General features: G+C 40.8%; 2 protein-coding genes across 3 annotated transcripts in view; one reads left to right on the top strand and one right to left on the bottom strand.

Moving 5' to 3' along the window:
• Window positions 1–6,338: 6,338 nt before the first annotated feature.
• On the bottom strand, window positions 6,339–19,548 carry LOC121087772 (ATR interacting protein). 2 transcript variants are annotated; one of them, XM_040593140.1, is made up of 13 exons: window positions 19,075–19,548; window positions 18,000–18,082; window positions 16,330–16,500; window positions 15,560–15,675; window positions 15,120–15,280; window positions 13,639–13,734; window positions 12,723–12,852; window positions 10,809–11,540; window positions 10,023–10,165; window positions 9,354–9,445; window positions 8,427–8,510; window positions 7,916–8,165; window positions 6,339–6,607 (listed from the first exon to the last, which is right to left on the bottom strand). In XM_040593140.1, exons 1-13 carry the CDS (start codon window positions 19,415–19,417, stop codon window positions 6,540–6,542), a joined length of 2,469 nt encoding a protein of 822 aa, XP_040449074.1. In that variant the 5' UTR covers window positions 19,418–19,548; the 3' UTR covers window positions 6,339–6,539. The 2 variants fall into 2 exon arrangements, with proteins under 2 accessions (XP_040449074.1, XP_040449075.1); XM_040593141.1 differs by lacking the exons at window positions 18,000–18,082; window positions 19,075–19,548 and adding an exon at window positions 17,478–17,940.
• Window positions 19,549–19,716: 168 nt separating this feature from the next.
• IPPK (inositol-pentakisphosphate 2-kinase) overlaps window positions 19,717–23,966 on the top strand; it is a 61,498-nt gene continuing 57,248 nt past the window's right edge. The window contains exons 1-2 of the mRNA XM_040593522.1: window positions 19,717–19,817; window positions 22,007–22,152. The gene's annotated coding sequence lies outside the window, so the exon portion shown is untranslated. The remainder of the gene's footprint in view (window positions 19,818–22,006; window positions 22,153–23,966) is intronic.

The raw sequence follows: 23,966 nt of genomic DNA on the forward strand, positions 1-23,966 counted from the left end.
ATCATGGTGTTTGACATGGTGTTCCTAAGTGTACTTTAAGTCACTTTGTATCGTGACTATCACTTTTGGTAGTGGAGACTGAAGCCTAATCAAAACTATAGGTCACAACATAAAGCAAGGACAATATAAGCTCCTGAATGCTGTTCTGACAGTATGCTTCAAAGCCAGTCTTAAAGGATTGCTTCTAAAGCCTTGTCTGGCCTACGGAGTAAGTTAAATGTATGAAGTTTGAATGTATTAGCTAATAACTCCCAAGACATTTGAGAAATCTAGTGTAGACAAGATGGTAGACTTCAAAGAAGTCTATAATTTGATTAAATATCTTCTTGACATGTATTTTGACTTGTGTGTTGAACATCATGCCTCGTTTATCAACTTGACTAATTCAGTGTGTAGTAAGTGATGCTTTCTGCTCTGTGTGAAAACATTTTTGCTGGTGTTTTTGTGTATTTTCAATAGTTTGAAAAACATGCTTCAGAAAGGTATTCATGCCCTAGACTCTTTAGTCTTACACTCGAAAATATTTTCTTTGAGCAAGTCAAGAACGCTTTCTGTAAGACACCAAGTAGTACTGAATTTTGGTTGAGGGTGTTCAGTATGTAATCATTATTACCTTGAATTGCCAGTTAAGTTTCCAATGTAGGATTTAAAAGGATGTGGGGGAGGGAGAAACAAACAAAAAACCCTACACACACACACCCCCCTTCTTTTGAAATAATCGGGTAGTTTTGTAGTGTTACCTTGTTACTTGTTAAGAGTTTCATCTGTAGGCTGATAATGTGTTGCAGGAGAGAAACAGATCATTTCACTTACGATTTTATTTCACATTTTCTCAACAGAATTTCTATTAGTTAACTGGGGGCAGCAGACAAAAAGTATGCTCCTAAATACATAACAGTAGAAAAAAAAATAGAATGTTTGGGCTAGAAATTACACCAGGAAATTGCAGTTACTTCTGATGGTTTTGTTGCCACTACTTTTTAGTCCATCTGATTTTCTTTTCTCATTACTTTTTAGCAGGTGCATGTGTGCAGCATGGCCGAGTTTGAGAAGTGAGAGGCGGAGAAGCCTCCTTCTGTTCAGAGAAGATCTGTGTGCCTTCCTTCTCTCTACACACAAGTCTGAGGAACAGGAGCTCGTGCTTTTTTTAAAACCTTGAGATTTCCTTTAACAAGCACATAGGGATTCAAAGGTATCTTCACCCGCTAACGTTGTAGGAAAATGTTGCGTAGGACAGCAGTGAAATAAAAAGCTGAGAGCCCGGAGTTAGGTGAGGAGTACTGCTGGTTATGTTTTCGTAATGTTTAATCAGAAGTTGTTTGTGGTAGTGTGTTTTTTTTCCTAGAACAAAACTTGGCATGTGTCTTAATACCCATGGCAGGGCTGCACGGAGGAGCTGGACACAACGGAGGGAAAAACTTCAGCAATTATTGCCAAATAAGCAATTCTCTCCTTGGTGTGGGTCCCTGTCCCCGTCTCGTCCCCCCCCCCCCCAAGTACAGAAACATCATACCTGCCTAGATTTGATGCTAACTTGCCAGGTTTGCTTTTGGCAGGGGTCTGGGGCCAGTTTTTTCCCTTCTGGTTACTGTTTGACCTCATCTCCTCGTTAGTCTATCCTGCATCACAGGAACCTGGTCAGGTTTACAGCTTTTAAGCAAGCTGTACAGGAGAGGAAAAAAAGTACCAGAGTGAAACCTGATAGGTGAGATGAAACTGAAGAAAATAGGTTATTTTCTCCTTTTCAAGAGCTCAGGCATATGCATTGATGGAGTAGTCTTCTCTGCCTCACCTCACCTTTTTATGGTCATCTCCACTAAGGGTGAGCTAGCCGTGTTACAAAGGATGTCCTTCTGTTGTAAAGGAATTTCTTTAGGTTTGAGACGCAACCAACTTCTTTTGTCGGTACAGGATAGCGAGGAGGCTCTGCTTGGTGTGGTGAGGCGTGGGCCCTCTGGTTCCCTTGGGGCTGCAGCAGGCTGTCGAGGTTTGGAAGTAATTCCATTTCCATCTCAGTGCTGTTCCTCCCCTCCTGCAAACTGACAAGTCAGGTGGCCGTTTCACTAGAATGAAGAAACGGTTCAAGATACTTATAAACTAACCTCTGATGTCCCATTTCCCTTACCGCAGTCAAAACTTTTGAAAGCAGTTACTGGAGACTTTTCGTTCCAACATTCCTTGCTCCTGCAGTTGGTTTTTGGGGTTCACTCTCCAATGTCACTTTGGCCCTGGAATCGGGTAGGACCTGCTTTACAGGCTGCTGGGCAGGTGTTGCAGCAGAGCGGTGCTGTAAAGGTGGTCTTTGGCAAAACAGATTGTTTAGCTACATTTTCAAAATACCAACCTACAATATGACTAATGCATAGACAAAATTACTGTTCTCTGTTATCTCGTGATAGGAGACTGCAGTTATGTGGTTGGAATATGGTGACCCCTATGAAAATAAACTAGCTGTTTTCTCTAATTTTCAAAAGCAGGTTACCACTTCAGCAGCTACGCAGCCCGCTATTTCATTTACAAGCTTTAGGACTAAAACTTTTAAGATTAGTCTGAGGGGAACTATACGTTCCTGTCGCTGGGACAAGGTGCTCAGTGCCTTGCTAGCTCTTTGCAGCTAAACTTCATAGTGAAGGTGCTGACCCTCACTCTTGGAAGCATTTTGATCAGCTTCAGCCACAGTGGGTTTGTGGATCCTTATAGCTCACAGACCACCTTTTCTTATGTCTGCTAAATTATAATCCATGATGGTTTAATTTTTAACATTTACACTGTAAACTTAAGTTTGGATTTGCTATTATATTCATAGCAGATAAACACAGTCTCTACACAGGCAGATCGGAACTGCTGCGCTTGACCTTAATGTAACCATAAATAATTGGTATTACTGACTAACATAAAACCATTATCCAGTGGTTAAAGTAATGTACTGTTCTAACAATCTGGCACAGACTAACCTCTCTTAAGCAGTAGTTCACACTAGTGGGATTAGGAATAAAAACTCAGGTCAGATGTTGCATGCTAGAGGATGAGGTATTTTGCATTTGCCATCGTCACCTATTACAGCTTGGTTTATAAAAAGGTGGTTTGAGGCCTGACATGTCACAAAACAGTTGTTTGTCTGTGGCAGTTCACTTTGATCAGGGGCTGGACTAGTAGATGACCCACCGAGGCCCCTTCCAACCTCAACCAGTCAATGATTCTATGAGTTGTAGAAAACAAGGTGTTGCCTGTGCAAATTCCCTAAATACTTTAATCACTAAAGCATCATTTACTTTATCTCTGTACATAGTTTTAGTAGAAATAAACTACTGTATGTTTGAGTCCCTGCAGTACCTCCGGTCCTGGAATTGCCACAGGAATATGCCTGGCAATGCCATGATGCCTCCCGCGCTGCTGCTCTTCAAGAGAACAGGCATAAAGTTGCCTGAGTAGAGGGCAAGCTAGTATTGACGCTTGCGTCCTTCATCCAGCTCCTGCCTGGCTTTAGTCCTGTCTGCTCAGTGCAGTTTGTTGTGGAGGAAGATGCCAGCTACACTCGGCTCTGCTTTCAGCCAAGGGGAGACTCTAGTTGCCATCCCCGTGGGCAAGAAAACAGATGGATGGCGGCTGCTGCTGCTGAGGAAGATGATAATCATGTACAGAACATAACTAGTGGATTTTGTTGCTGCTCAGTACTTCATTAATCAGTGCTGTGATGGATGCCAAAGTAAATTCCTTTTCTCAGTTAACACAGAGGCACAACTTATCTATAACATGTTGGCAAAATGCAAGCTGGCCTTGAAAAAAAGAGCTGCTATGCTGTGAATTCCTCAGGGAGTGTCTGATGAGAACAGTCCGAGTTCTGTCATGAAGATAGTAAAGCAGTAGCCCTGTAATTTATAGCCCCAAAATTTGTAAAAATGCTTCAGTGATTGGTGGGGGGGTTTTTCAGGGTATGATCAGCTGTTGCATACATGACTGGATCTCTTTTAATACCAAGCAAAAAATCCAAAGAGAATGTAAACAGGGAATAATTACTGAAGGTCAGTATAACCTTGCAATGATCCTGAAAAAAGATTGGTTACTGCAAATGACTTCCCAAATAATGAATTATGGCAGTTCTGTCCGTATACTGATGTCTGCATTTTCCCTTTAGGAGAAAAGCTTTGCTTTCCCTTAGGAGTGTGAACTGTTCAGTTACAGAAAAGGTCTTAATTTTTAAATGCTATGGTTTAATTTCATAAAACCATGACGGTTAGTATCACTTCTACCAGTAAAGATGTAGGGTTTGGGATTGTTTGGTTAGTATATAGCCTGGGCTATACCACTTTAAAGTCAAAAGTGGGAAGAAAACTGTGAATGTGCACATCAGGGTGTTGTCTGTTACGAGTGGGTGGATGGGAGGGGGTGCAGTGCCGGAAGGGAACAGCTAGGGCTATTTTCTGAGCATTCTTTTCCACAGATAATGTTTGTTTATATAGTTCAGCAGCAATACACTTCTCTTTTTCCCAAGTTGCCATACACACGCCCTTTAGATGAGGCCAGGAATTTTTTTAAACAAGTTTTTATAACTGGATTGCTTCAGCAGTTTGCAATTGCTTAACTGGTTTTCATCCAAGCTTCTCTTAACAGTTTATTTGGTGCATTCACCCAGTGAAGGGTTTAAATGTGTCTTATCTCTATAAACTCAGATGACGTTTAGAAAACTTAGGTGGTGACGAGAGCACAGAGAAGAGGGGTGGCAGGTCACTATATATTGGGACTATCACCGTTGTTAGGACAGCTCTAAGTTTGCCACAGCTGTGATCCTGCCAGATACTGCTTCACCACTGCTCAGGCTCACAGGGCTATTTTTAAAGACTTATCTTAATATTTATTTCAGTTTTGAGGGAGAGGGCTTTTACCTGACATTCTCAAGCTCTTCTCTCTAATTCTAAAGGGTAGGAAGTGCCGTGTTTGGCTTTCGTTTCTTGTTGTTTTGTGGTGGTTTTTATGCTGAAACCTCTCAATTGTGTCCCGTCCAGTGCTCTGGTGGCGGCTCTAGTTGTTACCACACAAGCATACGGAGGACTCAGAAGGCTCTGCTGTTACATGCCTGTGCATCCTTGCTTGCTGCATTTAAGCAGGAAAATTGCAGTTCTCTAGCTGCTACAAGGGAATTGAAACCTGTTACTGAGAGCAGCAGTTGGCAGCTTGTGCTTCACAGAACCAGCCAGGCCGTGCTGGTTGGAGGGCTGCCAGCTGTGGCTCACAGAGGAGGAGGCTGAGCCCTAGGCTGTGCTGTAGGTAGGAAGCTTCACTCCTTCCTCCTGAGAGCTTTGGCCTCGGGGAGATGCTGGATTATTACCCTGGTTACTCCCTCATTGCAGGTTCTGGGAGTTTTCTTCAAAAGCAAAAGCCAAGTCAGGCGTTTGTTCAGCACACTGGAGTGGGGCTCTTGGCCCAGGCACACCCCAGGGCACGACGCAGCCTCGGGGTACGACCAGGGAACTGGATGTTCTTTCCAAGGGCTTCCTTCCCACTGTAGTACTGTCTCCTCCTCCTCTCTCTGGTTCCTGGAGCCAGGCTTGCTCTGAATCAAGTATCTGTCAAAAAACCAAAAAAACTTCCCAAATAATTTAAAAATTCAAACCCATAGACTCATTTTACTAGCACTCGTGCTTCCCTGTTTAGGACCTACGGTTCAGCTGATCCCTGCAGCCAAGTATGACACCTGCTATCTGCGACTGTTCTTTCAGGCTTCAGTGCTGTATCCTAGGAAGGGGATGCTCATTCATCTTCACTGCCGTGCCTATCCAGATACTACAACAGAAAAAACAGTCATTCTGCACACACTTATATATCCTTCTCTCACCTAGTAAGACAGAATGCTGTCCTCAACATTACCACCTTACTCCTCTAAGGTAACTTTTTCCCAAAGTAAGTTCTGGTGGTTTTTGCTTTGGCATCTCAATAGTTATGCTTTCAGCAGATTCATGGAATTGAGGAAAAATGAGTGAACTCAGCCGATCACTACAGAGCTTTAAATTTTTTGTTCAGAACTGAACTGCCAACTGCAAGTTATTTCTAGAAAGGTTCTAAAAATCACCGTTTACTAACATCAACATGAAAATTTTGGAAGTCAAGCAACAACGTTTTACAGCTGCAAGAGAAACAAATGTGTTCAAAAGACTTTCATACAAAGGCAGTGATCCCAAGTATCTCAGCACATTCAGCATCGTAAATTCAGCTGTAGCCATAGTAAAATGGAGAACACATAATGAAATTTCCATTCACAGCAATTTCATAAAGGATGAAATTCATAAACAGAACCAGTCATCATTCAGTGGTTTTGCACAGCAATAGAGTACACTGCAGTATAATTCTTACATCAAAATTTCTTTGCTTTCAGCTATGTTTAGATGACACTTAAACACAACAAAGAAATGTGTCTTAGTCGGACTGCATTTGAGTACGACTTTTAGATTATCACTTAATAAAATAGGTGATTTTAATTTCAGATTTACACTGGCAGTGATTATTAAGATTTAGATGAGGATGGACAGACATCTGTCTGTTAGCTAGCTGGAGTCCATTCCTTGGTCTTCTGCTTCTGGCTCAGAAGGATACAATTCATCCAAAACCAGTTCTGCAACAACAACAACAATATGTTTCAGAGTCATTTTTCTACTTGACGTAGTAAAGTATAGCTGGTTTGCATTTTAAAATGTACTGACTATAGAAGGCTACAGCAAACAGCCTTCTTCAAGGTTTCATGACAGTGGGTCTTTAGATACATGTTTTGTCATACAGACTTCTCCCCTCCTTTAATGCCTTTTAAAGGAGAGAATGATCATGGGCAGTCAATTTAATTTAGCTATTAGTAGAAAACCAGTAAGGGACACTATTTTGCAACTAGTTCTGACTACTTATGAAATTTAAAACATCCTTTTTGTTAACCAATTGAAAAAAGTCACTAGGACAAAAGTATAGTATTTTGTGTTTCAAAGGAAGAACCTGGATGCTAACTACGGGTTTGCAAACACACACATGCACCACTGTCCCCAGCACAACAAGCTGTTACACTGTTTTTTTGGTCCATTCCCAGCATAACTAGACAAGGTGTTAGGCGCTAAGTTCTAGAAAACCTTGGGACACTAAGCAATGAAGAGTGGAACAAATACATGGTGCACCGTTCAGCATCTCAGAGAAGTCATGAATAGTGGCATGCTTGCATGACCTGCCTTACTGATGCAATACGTACACCAACAGTGAAGGATTTATCACTCTGGCTCTGAGTAAGACCAGATGCCTTGTGTGACATCTTGTAGCAAACCACACACCGACATAAAAGCACAGTCTTCACATCAGCTCTACGACATACATGTAAATACTGCCACGAGTGAATGAAGAAATGGCATCAAGGTACAAGGAGGAAAGGTGATTTCATGAAATTAAGTTGCTGTAGGAAATGGACACCAGAAATGTGCAAAGCAAGAGGCAAGTCCTGATGGACACGGGCTAGAGAAGCTCTTGGGGTGATGTAAGAAGGTTGGGGGTAGGAGAGGAAGAAGAGACACGTTAAGGATGCAGTGGAGGAAAAAAACCAAACAATTGGAGAGCAAAGGTGTAATGCTTGTTAGAGACTGAATTATTTTTTTTAAATAAGGTAACATACAGTACAGATTGTTCTACTAAAGAGAGCTGGAGTATAGGATTTTGTTTGAACAGATAGTGGGGACATATTTTTAACACTCTTACAGAATAATAGTAGAGTACTGATTCACTGTAATGAAGACTGAGAAGCACTAGAGTGTGGACTGTCTTCAGAGATCTGAGCAACAAACTTCCATGGTATTTGGTACATGGTACTTGTTAAATGAGGAAAGGGACAGAAATGGAATTTCTATTCCTACAGCGTGGAAAAAAGCCAACGTTATCATTTGACTCATTTTACCTTCACAGGCACTCAATTTTTGAGTCTTTTTGAGAGTGGTTCTTATGCCTGGCATGGCTTGGTCATACTGATGGAGAACTTCCAAACAGTGTTCATGAAACAGTTTATCTTTCTGAGACAGGCTGTGTAAGAGTAAAACAGCATCCCGTAAAAACTGAATAATTTGTTCCTTATATGCACACAAGCTGTTTTCAGATCTTCTAATCTTCATCCACTGTCTATGTAGCATTATAATTAGTGCCTTAACCACCTGCAAGAAGAAAAAAAGTGCCTCAGTACACAAAGCATAGGAGCAGAAAACTTATTTAATTATGAAATTTACTGATTAATCTCCTCAAGCTTCAAGATTCCAAAGTATTTTCTAGCAAGCAAGCTTCCTAGAAGGTGGCATCCTGTGAAGTGCAGCACACTTCTGCCTCATGGTAGCTAACAAAAGGGCAAAAAAAGCTATTTCAGCACTGAGTACCTTTAAGATTTCAGTAGATTAAACGCAGCCACTGTAGTGACGTACCTCGAGATTACACTGGCAGTCTGTACCAGGTAATAAAACCACTGGACTGGAGCACCGCATACATCTTGTCAGGAGTCTAACTGTCTATTACAAAAACACACAGATTGCATTATAATGAGTACTAGGGTTCTGCGGAACTATCAAACAATTGAGCTGCAAATAAAAAGAGGTGGAAATGACATTTCATTACTAGTTTCAAACATTTCTCTTTTTTTCTTAAGTTGATCTTTTTTACCCCAAAAAATTGTTAAAGATTTTTCCTGTAAAACTTCGCAGACATAGAATTTGCTTTGCATAGAAACCTTTTCAACTTTCTGAGAGAGGCTAACAAGGAGCAGTGGGCCTTAATTCACTACATGCAAATAATATATTTACACTTAATGTAACGATGTAGGTAGGGGGATAATTAAAATGGTTCTAAATTCTTTGAAATGAGAGCTGAAGTGGAGCAAATAGTAGAAACTCAAACAAGTCACTATTGTCAGTACAAACAATACAAATTCAAAAACCGTTCTTATATATGACCACGACAATTACATGGCAAGCTCGCATTTCCACAGACTACAATATAATCCTAAGTCATTACAGGCTGCCTTTTATGTTTAATAGCTCATGAGGTACAGTTCCGAAGTAATTAATACAATCAAAATGAATCACAGATCATGCTTCCTTTTACTCCTCTGTTGATCTAAAAGCAGAAAAAAAAAAGCTTAGTGGTGAATATTTACAGCCATCCTAGGATCTTTCTTGTTTTTAGTTACTGATTTGGTTTCAAGCAGCTACTCTAAATCCCTTCCTGCAAGCCAATACTTTAAGTGTTCTACTTCAACTGGAGAACTTGTTTTCAGACAATTTGTGCATTGCCCTGCCCTCCCGCTCCCCCAACTGCAAATAGCAGGAAAAAGCATATGAACAAACAGTTGTTACCTCTTGTTCCAGCTGAAGCCAAAGCATTTCAGATGCTGATTTATCTGGTCTTGATGTAATATACATGTACAGTGCAAGAAGAAGGCAGGTGTCTGAAACAGAGATGACTTTGTTCTCTTCCCAGGTGGTCAGTTGTTTATGACAAAAATTCATTTTGTCACACAACAAAACATTTCAGAAAAGGCACAGAGTGCTATCCTGGGACTCACAGTACAGGCTCAACTACTTGCTTTACTTCAGACACCTTAAGCAGTGCTGGAGAAACTAGTATCCCTAAACTTTGTATATGCATTTGTGGTAATGCTGTCCTACCTCATAAGGAACTTGACAAAGACTTATTTGTGATGCAGCATACTGCAATTCCTAAACGCAAGAGTATTGTGAGCAGACAAATCAAAACTTCAAAACTCAAGAAAAGCCCTTTTTGCATCATCGACCTTTAATATAATAAACTTTCATCTGGAAGGTAGTTTTTAAAATCCACATGGGTATCAAAAGCACTGTATGTAGACAGATACCAGAAGACAACATACTCTTCAAACAGTAACTGAAACACTGCACTAGAAAACAAGTTTTCAACACCTTGAAGCAAGGCCTGTTTGCATTACTTTTAGTCATGCTAACTAACATCCAGCTGACAACAGATCTCTGTGTTATGCAGTCTTTTACCTGAATGAGAACAAAGTTGTGCAACCAACACGTGGTGTTGAGCAAGAACAGACAACAGTCTCACGGTCAAAAGGACAGCAGGCAAAGGGGTCTCTGGACACAGACAATGGAGCAGTATCTGGCTAGTCAGTAAGTGCTGAAAACTTCAAAAGAAAACGCAGTTAGAAATGGGAAATACACTGACAAGTCAAAAATACACTATTTCTTGTACACAGCATTGTAATTTATGCACTTGTAGCCATACAAAACACACCTGATCTCAACTTCTGTGTCATAAATACAAAGTGTACTGAAAACCATACTCTGTTACATTTAGCAGTCTGCAATTCATACTATGTTTGTGTATGTTAGATTATTAGCAGATGCAATGCCTCACTTTTGAGAGTGGCGTTTTACCTACCAGAATGAAATCTTGTGCTTTCATTCCTTACACATCTCCCAGCAACTGCAAAATACCCCAAATTAATGTTATTGATATACTGATCAACTGCACATGGCCTTAAGTTTCTCACTTTCAAGTGACAGCTATACAATGAGGCAACAGCATCTGCTTCATATAAACATGATAAACAAGTCTTGTTACTGAGTGGGGTCAATTACCACATTCATTGGGAGCAAGTCAGTAGAAAGATCCTCAACTGCTTCTCAAAGGTTATGTGGAAAATGTGATAATTCTCTCATATATGTCAAAACTTCTATCGTCATCTCCACAAACTAGTTTCAATAGATAACGAAAATTGTTAAACAGCAAAGTCTGAAGTAATTTTAAAGCCATTGCTGACTTACTTTATTAGCAAGTCCATTGTTGAATTTTCAGCTAATTTCACCAAAACTTTTAGGCTTTGGTTCAATACACTATCAGTTTGGGAGCCTCTTGCAGCAGAAAAAGCTAAAACCTGAAGCAGCTTTTTAAACAAGGAATGTTGAGCTTGATCATTATTGGGAGCATCCTGTGGAGCTACAGGCAGCCCTCCTTGCGTCCTGGTATCTTCTTTATTATCACACTGATCATTGCACAACATGCTTTTGTCCATCTTGGAAACCTGTTCATCTCCAGCAGCAGAACTTTTTTCCACCTCAGTTGACAGCAACATGTGCACAACATCCCAGCTATAGAATGCCAAATAATAAAGAACACCCAGTGATACAACTGTGGTTTCTTCAAGAGACAACCTGAAGTCCTCCTTACTTGACACCGTATTTGTGTTGGTTCCGGAAGAAACAGCAGAATGGTTTCCACAGGAACCATTTACTGACTTGTCTGCCAATTGTACTGCTTGACAGTACGCACCAATATGGTGTTCTACCAAGGGCAAGAGATGCACCGCGCCTCGGATCTTGCAGCGCGTCAGGTGCAAGAACTCTCTCTGGCTTTCCGTTCCGCTTCCTTCATATAATCCTGCGTCCATGGCAATCAAGTTCAATCCTGTTAGTGCAAGTTTCTGAGCTTCTTGCAGGGATACAAGAGGAGCAATTCCTTCTTGAGTTGTCCTGCTGTTGGGTAGTTGTGTGGACTTCCTATCCAAATAAAATGAAAAGAAGGGAAATACTTCAGAAGAAAAGGCAGAAAACATAGTTGCAATTTGAGTTATCCATATTCTGGATCTAATAATAGAAAGGCTAGAGTACTAAGAGATGTCTGTTCCCAAAATAAAACATAAATTAGGGTAAAAACCTCCTACTCCTTGATACCTGCATGGAAGAGCAATTTCAAAGCATTCCTAGGTCTTGTGAAAGCAGTTCGAGCTCACAGCTGAGTAACTTAAGCAGCTCATTATAAGCCACTGTCTGAAACTACATTTCAAACACTGGCTTTTTGATTTCATGCTTCTGATAACATCATATATTCTTATCTTCCCCGATGTTATTTGGTAGCTTCTGGGAAGAATATCTATCCACTACTGATCTGTAGTATGCAGGGGCCTTTAAAGGACTACAACAACAACTGAAAAGTATTTATTTGGCCAGAGAGAGTTCAGCTATTAACTAGTCAAACTGCAGCTACAAAGACCAAATGCACCACTTTTACTTGCATAAATGGCAAGGGCAATGAGACACGAGCCTTGTTATGAACCCACAAAACTCAAGAATTACTAATAACATATTAGAAAAGCAAGGGCATTTCAGGAGCTATAGTCTAATTCTTTAGAGTGAAAAATTATTATAGGTTATATCCAATATTCATATTTAAAATGCTTTACCAGTCACTATAAATACATCTTGGAAAACTGCACATTAATTGTACCTTACAAATTGCACATAGAATAGACTTCGAAGATATAAAGCCTACTGTTCTTTTGATCACATTTTCAGCATTTTCTTCCCTCTTGACTCACGATCATGTTTATATGCTTCCCTCAACGCAATGTAAGTTTTATGTCCTTAGGTGGTTAACAGCAGCTGCTAACAGTCACTGCCAGGTTTTATAGAACATGTTTCTGTGCCTTCCCTTAATATAAAATTAACCTAGTTTATCTCTTTACTGTTGTTCCACTGTTAAGTATCTATGATAATCAAAGATTAATAATCAAAGATGCAGAATGATGTTCCAAATTTGCATTAAATGGCCTAAGCAAAACAGCATTTAACACAAAGAATGAGCTGTCCTACATGATAAGCATTTCTTACTATGGAGAATGCCACTATACTAAGAAAACATCAGATACAGTTTAACAAAAAAACCCGAACCAAACAACTTACGTATCCAAATAGTTAGGCTGCAGTACAGCTCCAGGTAGAGGCTCAGAGTTACTGCTAAGAAGATGGCAGAGTCCTAGTAATGACCCAGGAACAATGGGCTGCTTCATCAGTGCATTTAGTAAGATAGAACCTGAAAGGATACATAATTGTCTTTGGAGTAGCTCTACCATCAACTGCAACATCAACAAAAAATCAGTATTTCAAAAGATTAAGTCTTATTTGTAGTGCTCTCAGGCTCAAAATAATTTCTTTTGTTACAAATCTTCTCTACAAGAGAATGATTTTCAGAAAAATTAAAGATATTATTTAAATATTAACCAAATATATTTAGAGATATTTTAATTACAATCCCATATTAACAAAATAGCTTGATCCAAATGATCAAGTATATTCCAATTATCCTGATGACTTGCCCTCCATGTTCCAGTCCAGACATTAAAATTGTGTGATGCAATTCTATTCTGAATTGGAAATAGTACCCTGGAGACTTCCTAGTGTTGACTGTTGTAAATGTTGCTTTATTGTTTTTGCCTTCATTAAAAGAGAAAAAAGCTACAATTTTCCTGGTTTTATGTTTACAATAGAAAGCATAATATATTAATACTGAAAGAGCCAGCCTTGTAATAAGATGTCTCTTGATCCATATCCTTCCATAGAACAAAACCCAGGCGAACTTTTTTCTCAAACAGAATAACAACACAAGAATGTTGTTAGGATGCAAGATAATAATATCACCTAAAATGTTTTACTGCAAAATCACAATGTTCAAAGGAAAAAGCGACTAGCTGAACAGCGCTGTTCGGTGCAGTGGCATTGTAAGTAGCAGGCTCCTCATCATGACACTGCTTAGTAAAGGCATCTGAGCTGTTCCTCAGAGAAGTAGGACGTAAATTCTCTTTTAACAGAATTAAGTTACCTTGTGCATTTCGTTTAGGTACAGAGTTGTAGGAACCGTTTTTTCCCATTGCTTCATGCTTCATGGATAAAACTTCAGGATGGGTTATCTTACTGTCTAAACAAAACAGTAATTATGAGTCTATTACAAAAATTACGTTGCTTATATATCTGTGCCGATCCTTTACACATTCGGATGGCCATAGGTGTTATATAGTCCGTAAAAAACACAGTAGACCAGTAAACAACATTTGTCTTTGTATAACACAGATACATCAAACAATAGTTAAGAGCTGTGATGCAAGTAGAATTGCTCCCCAAAATAAATTGGAAAAGTGAGTAAAATTTCAGCTTTACTGTCAGATGTTCCAGATTGTTCACTGCTATTACTCTCAACCTTTATTTTAGGAAAAAAAAATAACTTGAGTTGAATTCCCATTACCAGCAGAAATTTACATGGCTACATTAAAAATAAATGTAAAATTATTTAAAAAAAATAAAACCTGAGCATTTCATAGTCTTTCAATCATCTATATATGTCACAGTAACTAGCCAAACAAGCCAAAAGTCCTGCAGGGTTCAGAAGACAAATAATCAAGTGTGTTTTTCAAACAAATAGGCATATTGAGTGTTCCTACCATAATGAACAATCAGTCAGGAGGCCAAAAGAATTAGCAACACTAATGCTTTAAAGGCTACTGGTGTTCTTTTTGATGGAATTCATAACTGCCCATATAGCTTCAAATTGACTACTGTAACTGACAGTAACATCTCAGATTTTTCATGACACTTCCTGTAAGGGTTAGTTGATGATATCCACATTTCTTCCATTTATTATTTCTTATTGGAAACATGGCAGTCAGCTGCTATAAAGAACTACCATTTTTGTTTCATATTATAGCAGTCTTCAAATACATGCATGTGTTCATGTCCTAAGCTTTACTCAATGCATTTCCAGACACAATTTTGTGAGAATTACTGCCCTACACATGAAAGAGGAAATGAGTGTACTGTTTCAGTTGCTTCTTTCAATACAGCTAAATATGTACCCTTTAAAATAAAACAAATTTAAAAAAGGTCAGCTTTAAAGCCAAAACCAGGAGGAGTACCAAAAAAATGCATTAGCTGACTAGCAGAGCGATTCAAGAAACATGCAAATTATTTCCTGTTCCTCTTTATTCAACGAGAAAGGCAGATTAACAATTTTGATATTTTAGTTCATCATGTAATACATGAAAGCTTTTCATTACAGCCAACAGTCACTTCACTGTTGACACCTTGGCATCTGGCATACAGGCCTTACCAAGGTGTGAACTAAAATGATCCTGATGCAAATTTCAGTCATAGCTATTTAATGCCAACCAGAGAAATCTACGCAAAAATAAATACTTGGTTTTCTCTACAGTGAACTGGTGAAACTGTTCACTCACATAACACAAATCCTTATTTACAGCAGAATGTTCATATGCAGCTAAAAACGTTGCAAGTTGTATATGGGTTTACCTTCTTTGATGGAAGTAGTCGGGGCAACCAAATTTCCTGAAGAACACGATGGTTTAGTGGACATTTCAGCGCTGAAGGATTCCTTTGTAGGAAAAGATTTTTTTCTAGGCTGTGGAGAACATCCTTCTGAATTCATTTGTATTGCAAAATTCTTTTTAGGGCTAAAATAAAAATCAGACAGATGAATCAATATTTCTTTTGTAATTATTTTATTAAACAAGGGTCTATTTACATTGATGTTCCTTTGCTACAAACTCTGCATTTCTGTCACAGATACAAGGAAGGCTCTTTTTGAGTCAATTCCATAGAGGGCAACAGATGTTTGGTTGCATTTTTAAAGACAATGGAGCTAAGAGTTACATGAAGAACGCAAGCCTCTTCAATAGTTTAAGCACATGTATTGTAAAAAGTAACACAAACTCATTTTCCAAAACTCCCACCTTGGCATTAAAACCGTCTGAGTAACATGTTTATTTCTTTCACAGTTCTGAAGTCGCACTCTTAATTCATTCATTTCTGCATCTTTGAACTGCAGCTCTGACTGTAACGACAGTATCTGAAAGAGGAATTAAAGACAGTTTTACTGTTACCAAATATAGAGATGGTATAATGGCAAAGCAACTAGAATTACCGTAAGATTTCAAGATTACCATCTACTTACTTACTTTGAACTCTGCGTAAGTTCCCCATTTTTATTTATGTTAGTCCAATTAATACTATCTTAGAACCAAACGCCAAAAGTTCAGGCAAGAAACATGTGACTTGTTAAGACAGACCAAGCGCTAGGCAGAGCATAGCTACACTGTGGCTGCTAACGGCAGAGTAAACAGGACAAAAGCAGGCACTGTCCTCTTCAGGGCTTTCAGAAAGATGACTGCAACAGAAACAGCAATCCCATCAGAGTCATAAAGCATATTCTGTCGCTTTTTTCCATTTTAAAATAAATCCCCATTTTAATGATCTTGGGATTGCTTAAAAAAAGGCAACAAGTAAACGAAAACCTCTACCACTTGAATTTTACTTTTATTTTAGCGGAAGAAAAAACTCAGCAATTTCTTACAAATGCTTTCTTCTAAGTAAGAAAATAAATTTCCATCACTTGGAAATTTCACACAAATGCAAAAAGCCTTTGACTAGACAGTCTGTGACATATTAAGTCATAAAATTAGCTTCTGCATGTGATATGCCGGTAATTGACATATTTACAAACCTTTTTGAAGAACTCTTTTTCTTTTTCACTTAAGATCTGTGAGTTTTGCTGTTCCAATAGCACGTATGATCTTTTCTGTTCCTCCATAGCATACTCCATCTGCTGCATCGAGTCACGCAAAATTTTAATTTCTCCATTTTTAATAAGTATTTCATCCTGCATTTCTTTCAGCTGCAAACAGATGAATTCCATGAAAGGATGTATATCACTGAAAGTGTGCATTTATATCATTATGTGGTTGAAAATCAGGTATATTTATACTTTCTAGGGAGAAAAATGCTCCTGTAACACAGTTGAGAAATTCCGCGATGTTGCTTCTAATCTGATTAAATCAGGTTCAGCTACTGTGATCTCTAACAGAATTGTAAAATGACAGCAAAGGCGTATCTTTGTATACCATCCTGGTATCTGTCAGAGACTATTCTTCTCTTTCCCCTTCTCTGTGATTCTTTTCTTTTTTTGAGAATAAATAAATTACTCATTGTTTGGATGATAACAATGATAATTTAATTATATTTCATCTAGCATGGCAGCCAACAAGCACACTGTCCTAAGACAAGCTACCACTCCCAAACAGCATCTTCATGAGTTACAGAGCCTCTAATACTTTCTGAACAGTCATCACCACTCAGAGACAAAACTTTGGAGAGAGAATAAATGAGTTACTCAGAAAAAAGCATGGAGAAAAAAGCAGAAAAGACACCTCTATATATGCAGAATTATGGTTTACCCCTATGTTGAACATGGTGTACAGGCAGGAGCTTCCCCAGTAAAAAAGGACATAATAGAGCTGGCAAAGATTTGGAGTACAGAGGTGAAGGTGACAAGAGAAAGGTAAATAGAGTAGGACCCTCGATCTGGGAGAAAGCACAACCGTGAGGAAACAAAGGTCTGTCGAGATGTGAGTGCTATACACAAGTTATTCCTTGTTTACTGCCCCTCAACATCCACGGCCCATCCACTGAAAATCACTAGGTACAAAGTTCAAAATAAAATCAAAGAAGAAATTTCCTGACACAACCTATCATTAAGCTGCAGACCTCTTTCACACTAAAAAGGCATTCAAAACCAAATACACAAACGTTTAAAAAAATACGCTGAAGAGTATTAAACACAAGTATAATATTTCTAGGTCAGGAAGTACCTACGTGAAATTTTACCAGAGGCTAAAAGACTGTCCTGGTGAAATACCATCATAAACTTGCTCAGGTCTTATGTTCTTCCTAAGCTGCCAAAAAAGGATGGACTCAGTACAGGCATTTGTACCTCTTACTTTTCTACATCTATTTCTTCCCCAGAGTATCTTGCCATAAGGGTTCATCAGAAGGTAAAATAACACAACTTAAAAGTGACTTTACTTTCTCAAATCATGAAGTTACACCAAACAAGTCTTGCCAACTAGCCAACAGGACAGAGGAGAATGATGGGAAACAAGTAAAATTAGCAAATGCTAATTTGACAGTCTGAAATGATCAAGAAATAAAATATTGCTCTCACTCTTAATATAACTAGACTTGTTTCTAGTATGATGCTTTTAACAGATCCATGGATTTCAAAGATTAGTAATCACCTGGATTAGAATGAGATACTTGCAAACTAACTTGTCCCACCTTTCAGTTAGCCCTATCAAAAACTGTGATATTTAGAGGGGAGGGGAAGATATTGCTAACCTTCTGTTTAATTTCTTCATGCTGTGTTTGCAGTACTTCAAACTGGAAAGCATCTCTCATCAGACTATCTTCTGTAGTGCTTACTGTTGCAGAAAAAAAGCCAAGATCTGTTCTGAAGCACAGGTGATGTACATACATCACTGATGACTTCACATCAAGTTTTTATTTGCCATTACATACCTCTGAGTATTTTAATATTTGTGCTGTCACTACAAACAGGTAAATGGCATGCATCTAACCACCACAGTAACTTTTTTTAGAGCTTGTGCATCAATCCTTAAAACAGAGAAGAAAACCCTCCCCCCAAAATATTTCTAACACCTTAAAACAGTAAGATGACCCACAGTAAATGCATGCGTTTCCTCCAAGACAATTCTAGTTAAGGCACCCTGCACAAATAAGGGTGAACTGAAAACTTTACCTGGAGAGATTACAAATGTTAGCACTGCTAAAACATGCTTACAGCATGTAAGCCCAATGTACTTAGTTATGAACAAAACCCTGTATCCTGTATGCTTTTTCAAAGCAAATCTGAAAATCAGCTGTTAATATGAGAGATATTATGCGTTTAGTAGCGAAAGGTAACCATTAGGGAAAAAAAGATCTGGTAGCCAACATGCACAATACTATGATACTTAAAGCATGATAAAAGGTTATGAAACTCGTCTGTTTTATGTAACACATCTACCCTGCAGTAGCGGTGTGACAGGTAAGCATTACCACACACACTGCTAGGGATCAGCTCCCCAGCACCGATAGTTTAATGCGATGTGGCTGCTCGGGTGTTACTTCTGCAGCTCTTCCCCGGCTCTAGGACCACCCGGCAGCCCCCCGAGGCCCTACCAGCCGGGCGGGGTGGGCGGCAGCAGCTCCGAACGGGGCAACAGGCGCTTCCCCGCGGAGCTCTGTGCTGCGGGGCAGCCCCGGAGCCCCGCCGCCAGCACCGCCCGCACCGCCTCTGGCCGAGGCCGGCCGGCCCAGGCAGACCCGCAGGCCGCCAGCGTTCGCCGAGGAAACGGCCCGTGAGGCCGCCAAGGCGGGACCCGCCCCCCCGGCGCCGCACGGCCCCACCGACCTGCCGCGGGGACGCTGCCCCGGCGCGGCCCGGCGGCCGCAGACCCCAGCGCGCTGCCCGGCCCCAGGGCGCCCCACGCGTGCCTCGGGAGCCCGGCCCGCGGCGCGGCGGCCTCCTGCGACAGCGCCTGCGAGGCCAGGGTGTCAATCTCCTCCAGGTCGTCCGCCGTGAAGTCGTCGCTGTCCCCGAAGGGGTCTCCCGGCCCCTCATCGGGCCCAGCCGCCCCCGAGCTCTTGGGGCGCTTGTGGGGCGGGAATCCGTTCTCCAGGGCCCCCGGAGGGGCGGCCCCGGCCCAGCCCGCCCCGCTCCGCTTCCGCGGCCCGGGCGGGGGCTGCGCCGCCATGCCGGGGGGCGCCGGCGGCCTCGCCGGTGGGCTCGGGGGACGCACGGGCCCCACTGACGGCCTTGCGGGCGGACCCCGACCGGGCCCGCGCGCCGCCGGCCGACCGCGCCCCCTCACGCGCTCCCCGCCAATCAGCGGCGGCCAGAGCGCCCCTCAGGCCAATGGGGCAGCCGGCCGGCCTGCCACCGCCCCGGGCTCACGCCGAGCGCCGGCGCGCAGCGGCTGGCTGTAAGCGCCCCCGCGATTGGCCGGGGCCACCTGCGCTTCAAGCGCTTCGCTGATTGGCCGGCGGCGCGCGGGCGGGCGCGAGCAGCGCCCTTGAGGGTGGCGGCGGGGCCGCGCTGTCAGCAGTGCGAGGGACGGCGGCCGGCCCTTGGCGCTGGCGTCCCAGCGCGTCCTGGTGAGGCTTGCTGGTGTAACGCCAGGCCCTAGGCTGCGGTGTGGAGGCGGCTGGACCGCCTGTACTGATCGGAGAGGCGTGAGCAGCACCTCGTGATGTTATGTTATACAGGCCCTGCAAGTTGGGGTTGGTGGGCTGCTGGGAGCGGTCCCATGGCATGGCTGTGCCGGGGCCCTGAGCTTTTCCGTGGTGGGATGGCACCAGGCCATGGGCTGGGAGGGTGGCAGTGCACAGTTGTGGTGCTGGCAGCCATCAGATGGGGCCACCTCTGTTGCCTTCACATCTTGGAGATGACAGTGGTCTTAACTCTCTGGCAGAGCCTCACGGAGAAACCACACAGATACTTGGACAAGTACAGATCCTGGCTGTTGTCCTAGCGGGCCGTTTGTAGTCTTGACCCTTTATTTTTGAGGATGCCCTGTGGCTAGCTGCAGGGGAACATGACCCTACAAATACGCAGTGGTGGTTTTGCTTGTGCCCTGTGGGAACATGGGACACAAGACTGTAAGGAAAGGAAATTATTTTTACTCAACTAACACAATTGTTAAGTCTGGAGAGATGTGGAGGCCAGAAGGCATTTTGATTACCTGTTGCAAACTCAAAGGGGTGTTATGTCCTATGTCCTCAAAGTTTGTCCTTTTTTTTTTTTTTTTTTTTTTATTAATTGTATTAGTTGGTCTAATACTTGAGTCTATAGACCAGCCCATTACAAAAAAAAAAAAAACAACCACCACAAACCAACCACTTTGCCCTGTAATACTTGCCCTCATTAGTGTAGCTGCAAAGACAGTAATCAGAGTAATTTTTCACTTGCTTTGCTCAATCATTGGCAACCATGTTGTTTACTGGTTAAATATTTAGTTGCTTTAGCAAAGAAAGTAGAACTATGAATGGGTTGTCTTCATGGTTGTTTTTTTCTCCAGTGAAGTGTGGCCAGTAAGAGATAACAGTGTCAGGGAAGTACAGTATTTACAAAAATTCAGTACTAAAACCCCACTGTTAAATTACTGGCATTAACTTGCTTTTGTAATCATATCTTAGTCTGTTTTTCTGTATGAAGTGATTGGAAAAATACACTTTCCATCTGATGTAGGCTCTGTGTATAACAGGTGTGAGGTCACAGTTTTTAAGTGTAGACTATACAGTACTCTTGCAGTACATTTTTAAAACGGGTTTAGTAACCATTTTCAGTGCTTTAAAGCAATTTACAAATTGCTTGGTGGTCTTTAAGGGAAAAAACACTATGCTGTTAAGTATGGCATATTTCTGATTCTGTCAGATCTCTGATTTCTCTTGTTCATTTCTGTGTTTCCCTCTAACTTAAATTACCATTAGACTGTAATTTGCTTTATCTATGCACTGCTCTGGCATAAGCAGCAGTTGCCTGTGATCAGCCAGTAAGGCCAAAAGAAACCCTAAGGGTCAATGCTCTCAGCTGTGCCATCTCACCTTAGCTTCTCTGCTGAAGTGACAGCAGGTGATGATGCCTCTGAACTTAAGCCAGCAGGACAGCTGTGTCTCATCAGCGTAGGTGCACATAAAAGAGGCAGTCTCAGGTGGATACTTCATTATTGTTATTTTGTTGTTGTGTCGCTTTAGTTCTGAGGTACTGGCTTGAGTTTTTCTTTTTGTTTCTGTAAGAAGTTTTGTTTTATTTATTAGCGTACAAGACTGGGGAAAGTATGGTGGGATTTGATGCTTAAGTAGTTGAAGGTGCTCTTATTTGTGTTTGGAAATACTCTTTTTTTTCTTCCTGTAGTAGGAGTGGTAACATAATGCTTGTCTTTGTAGTCTAGTAATAAAGAAAAAGTAGTTCTTGTTTTTAAGAATGGGTTTGACTCTGTTTAGAGAGAGATGCTTCTGTGAAAAAACATGCTGTGAGAAAAGATGCTCCTGAAAGTAAAGCCAGAATTGCTTTTTCTGTTTAAAATCTCTTCTTGTAGGTTCTAGTGCTCTGTTTTAGCTATCTATGTTTGTAGATGCATGTAAAGAGAGCTTAATTTTAAGTAATCAAAAAAGAGCTTGATTTCGACTTGGTCCTAGTGCTGGGGTTTTTTTTATAAATTATTAATCTTGTGCTATCATTGTTATTACTATTTATTTTTTTTAGTATTGCTACTTTTACTTTAAAAAAACAATATACTGTATAAGTGATATAGCTTTGGTTTTATTGTGTCCTTTTCCCCTAGGTGAAGTTGTGGAAAAATGGAATGATACAATGCTTGCGTACACTTTATTTTTAACAAGACAAACCAAGGTATGGACTCTATTTTCCTCTACTCCAGGTGTTTGGGCTAAAGAGAAATGACTTGCAGATGAACAGGCTAACAACAAAGTAAGTCTGAGTTGATAAGGTAAAAAATTCTTTGTGAAAGCAGGTTATATATGTGGTAGCTGTTACAGGAATTATGCAGCTGCCCACTAGTCCATGTTAGGAATTACACGGATGTCACCTCAACAGGGCTTGGCCCTAGGATCCTGCTCGAAGAAGGTAAGTTGGCAGTCTGCTGAGTAAATAAGTGGTTTATTTAGCCAACATGCAGAGCAGCTGGAGCTGGGTGCATCCAAAGAGGGACCTCTACAGCAGATTGTGCACCCCAGTTATACCCGAACAGACAGATTTCCCAAAACATACCACCCATCCCCAAATCCAGTCACTTAATTTGGGTTAGTGGTCTCTTGATTTTCTGTTGGTTTTCTTGGTCACTGGGCTGGCTTCTTCTGAAGTTACCTCATTCCCTTGGAATTGTTTCTTTGGTCCTGTTCTTCATTTTGTTTGCGTCTGCTGGTTTCAGCTAGTTTTGTATTTACAACATTAGTTTTATCAAAAAGTTTACTCTAGATCCGCTCTCGTGGCCTAAGGCTTCAACTACTTTAGTTTCTGGTGCTTAGCAAGGCTGTTAATCCTAGCAATTATTAACAGTAGTGGTAACTTACCTGCTGCTGTGTGTGTGGTGAGGCTTATCAACTCTCAGAGCTGTAGAAATGTTCCAGGAAATGGAGAAAAAAAAAATAAATCCCAACAAACCAAAACTGGAAGCTTATGTTTTTTTCCTCTGTGTTTGAGTACTTAAAATTTGTTTCTAATGATAAATAATGTATTTCAATGGCTACTGTGAAATTCTGCTGGTGGTGTGTTCAAATTGTTCTAATTGCCATCTCCAGTGCTCTGTTACTGGAACCCCCAGTACTCTCTAAATAGAAACATTTAGCTTAATAATTGGCAGATAACTAGTTTCTTGATGAACTCTTATCGGAGTTTGTTTTAAATGCCTCTGCCTCTGGAACTGTTTTCTGGCAGGGCCATGACAGTTGCATAGTTAACATATCTGTTGATTCTTTTTTATTTTCTGTGGCTTGCTTACTGTGAGCCTTAAATACGAAACTCACCAAGGAGAATGTATGAAATCAAAATGTGATTTCAACATTACTTGATAGTTGTGGCATCCTTTTATTTGTATAGCCAGACCTTCTTATTTCAATTTAATATTTCACTTGGGACTAGTGGATCCATGTACCAGACATCAGTCTAGTGAGCATTAATCAGTGCTAGCAGTGTTATAAAAACTTTTTGCTCGTGGAATATTTCTAACTACCTTTAATTTGCTTGCTTATAAAGCTTTTCTGCTCTGATCTTTACTTAAGTTTCTCACAAGTGAGTTAAAACAGTATCTCTTAATATCTGCCCTGGCTTTAGCAGACCCTTGTCTGGGTGGCTTACGATAAAATCTGACTGTATATAATTGTGAATTTGCATGTATTATGGGCACATGCAACCTGGAAGGGGGAAGTTCTTTAGCATAATTAAGCATTATGTTTTGTAACATGTCTGGATTTATGCAGTTCTTAGTAGTACTGTTGACAATAATGTCATGTTTATTCTAAATACTAGTAAGAATTTAATAACTTCAATGCAACTGTTGTTTCTCTGTCTATCATTTTAACGAACTTGAAAATGAGTAGCTTACTGCGTGTGTGATAGTGCTGTCGGCGTGTTAGAAGCTTTGAAGTCGTGCAGTGTAGATATGGTAGGGGAAGCGTGTATTTCACAAATGAAAGGGAAGGGGTGTGAATAAGGTGGGGAAGTGTTTGGGATGGGTACCTGACGGAATGTGCTGAATGAACCTAGAGCTTTTCTTAAAGCAATGA

The sequence above is a fragment of the Falco naumanni genome, chromosome 4 (assembly GCF_017639655.2).
Source record: "Falco naumanni isolate bFalNau1 chromosome 4, bFalNau1.pat, whole genome shotgun sequence".
NCBI classification, from domain to species: Eukaryota; Metazoa; Chordata; class Aves; order Falconiformes; family Falconidae; genus Falco; species Falco naumanni.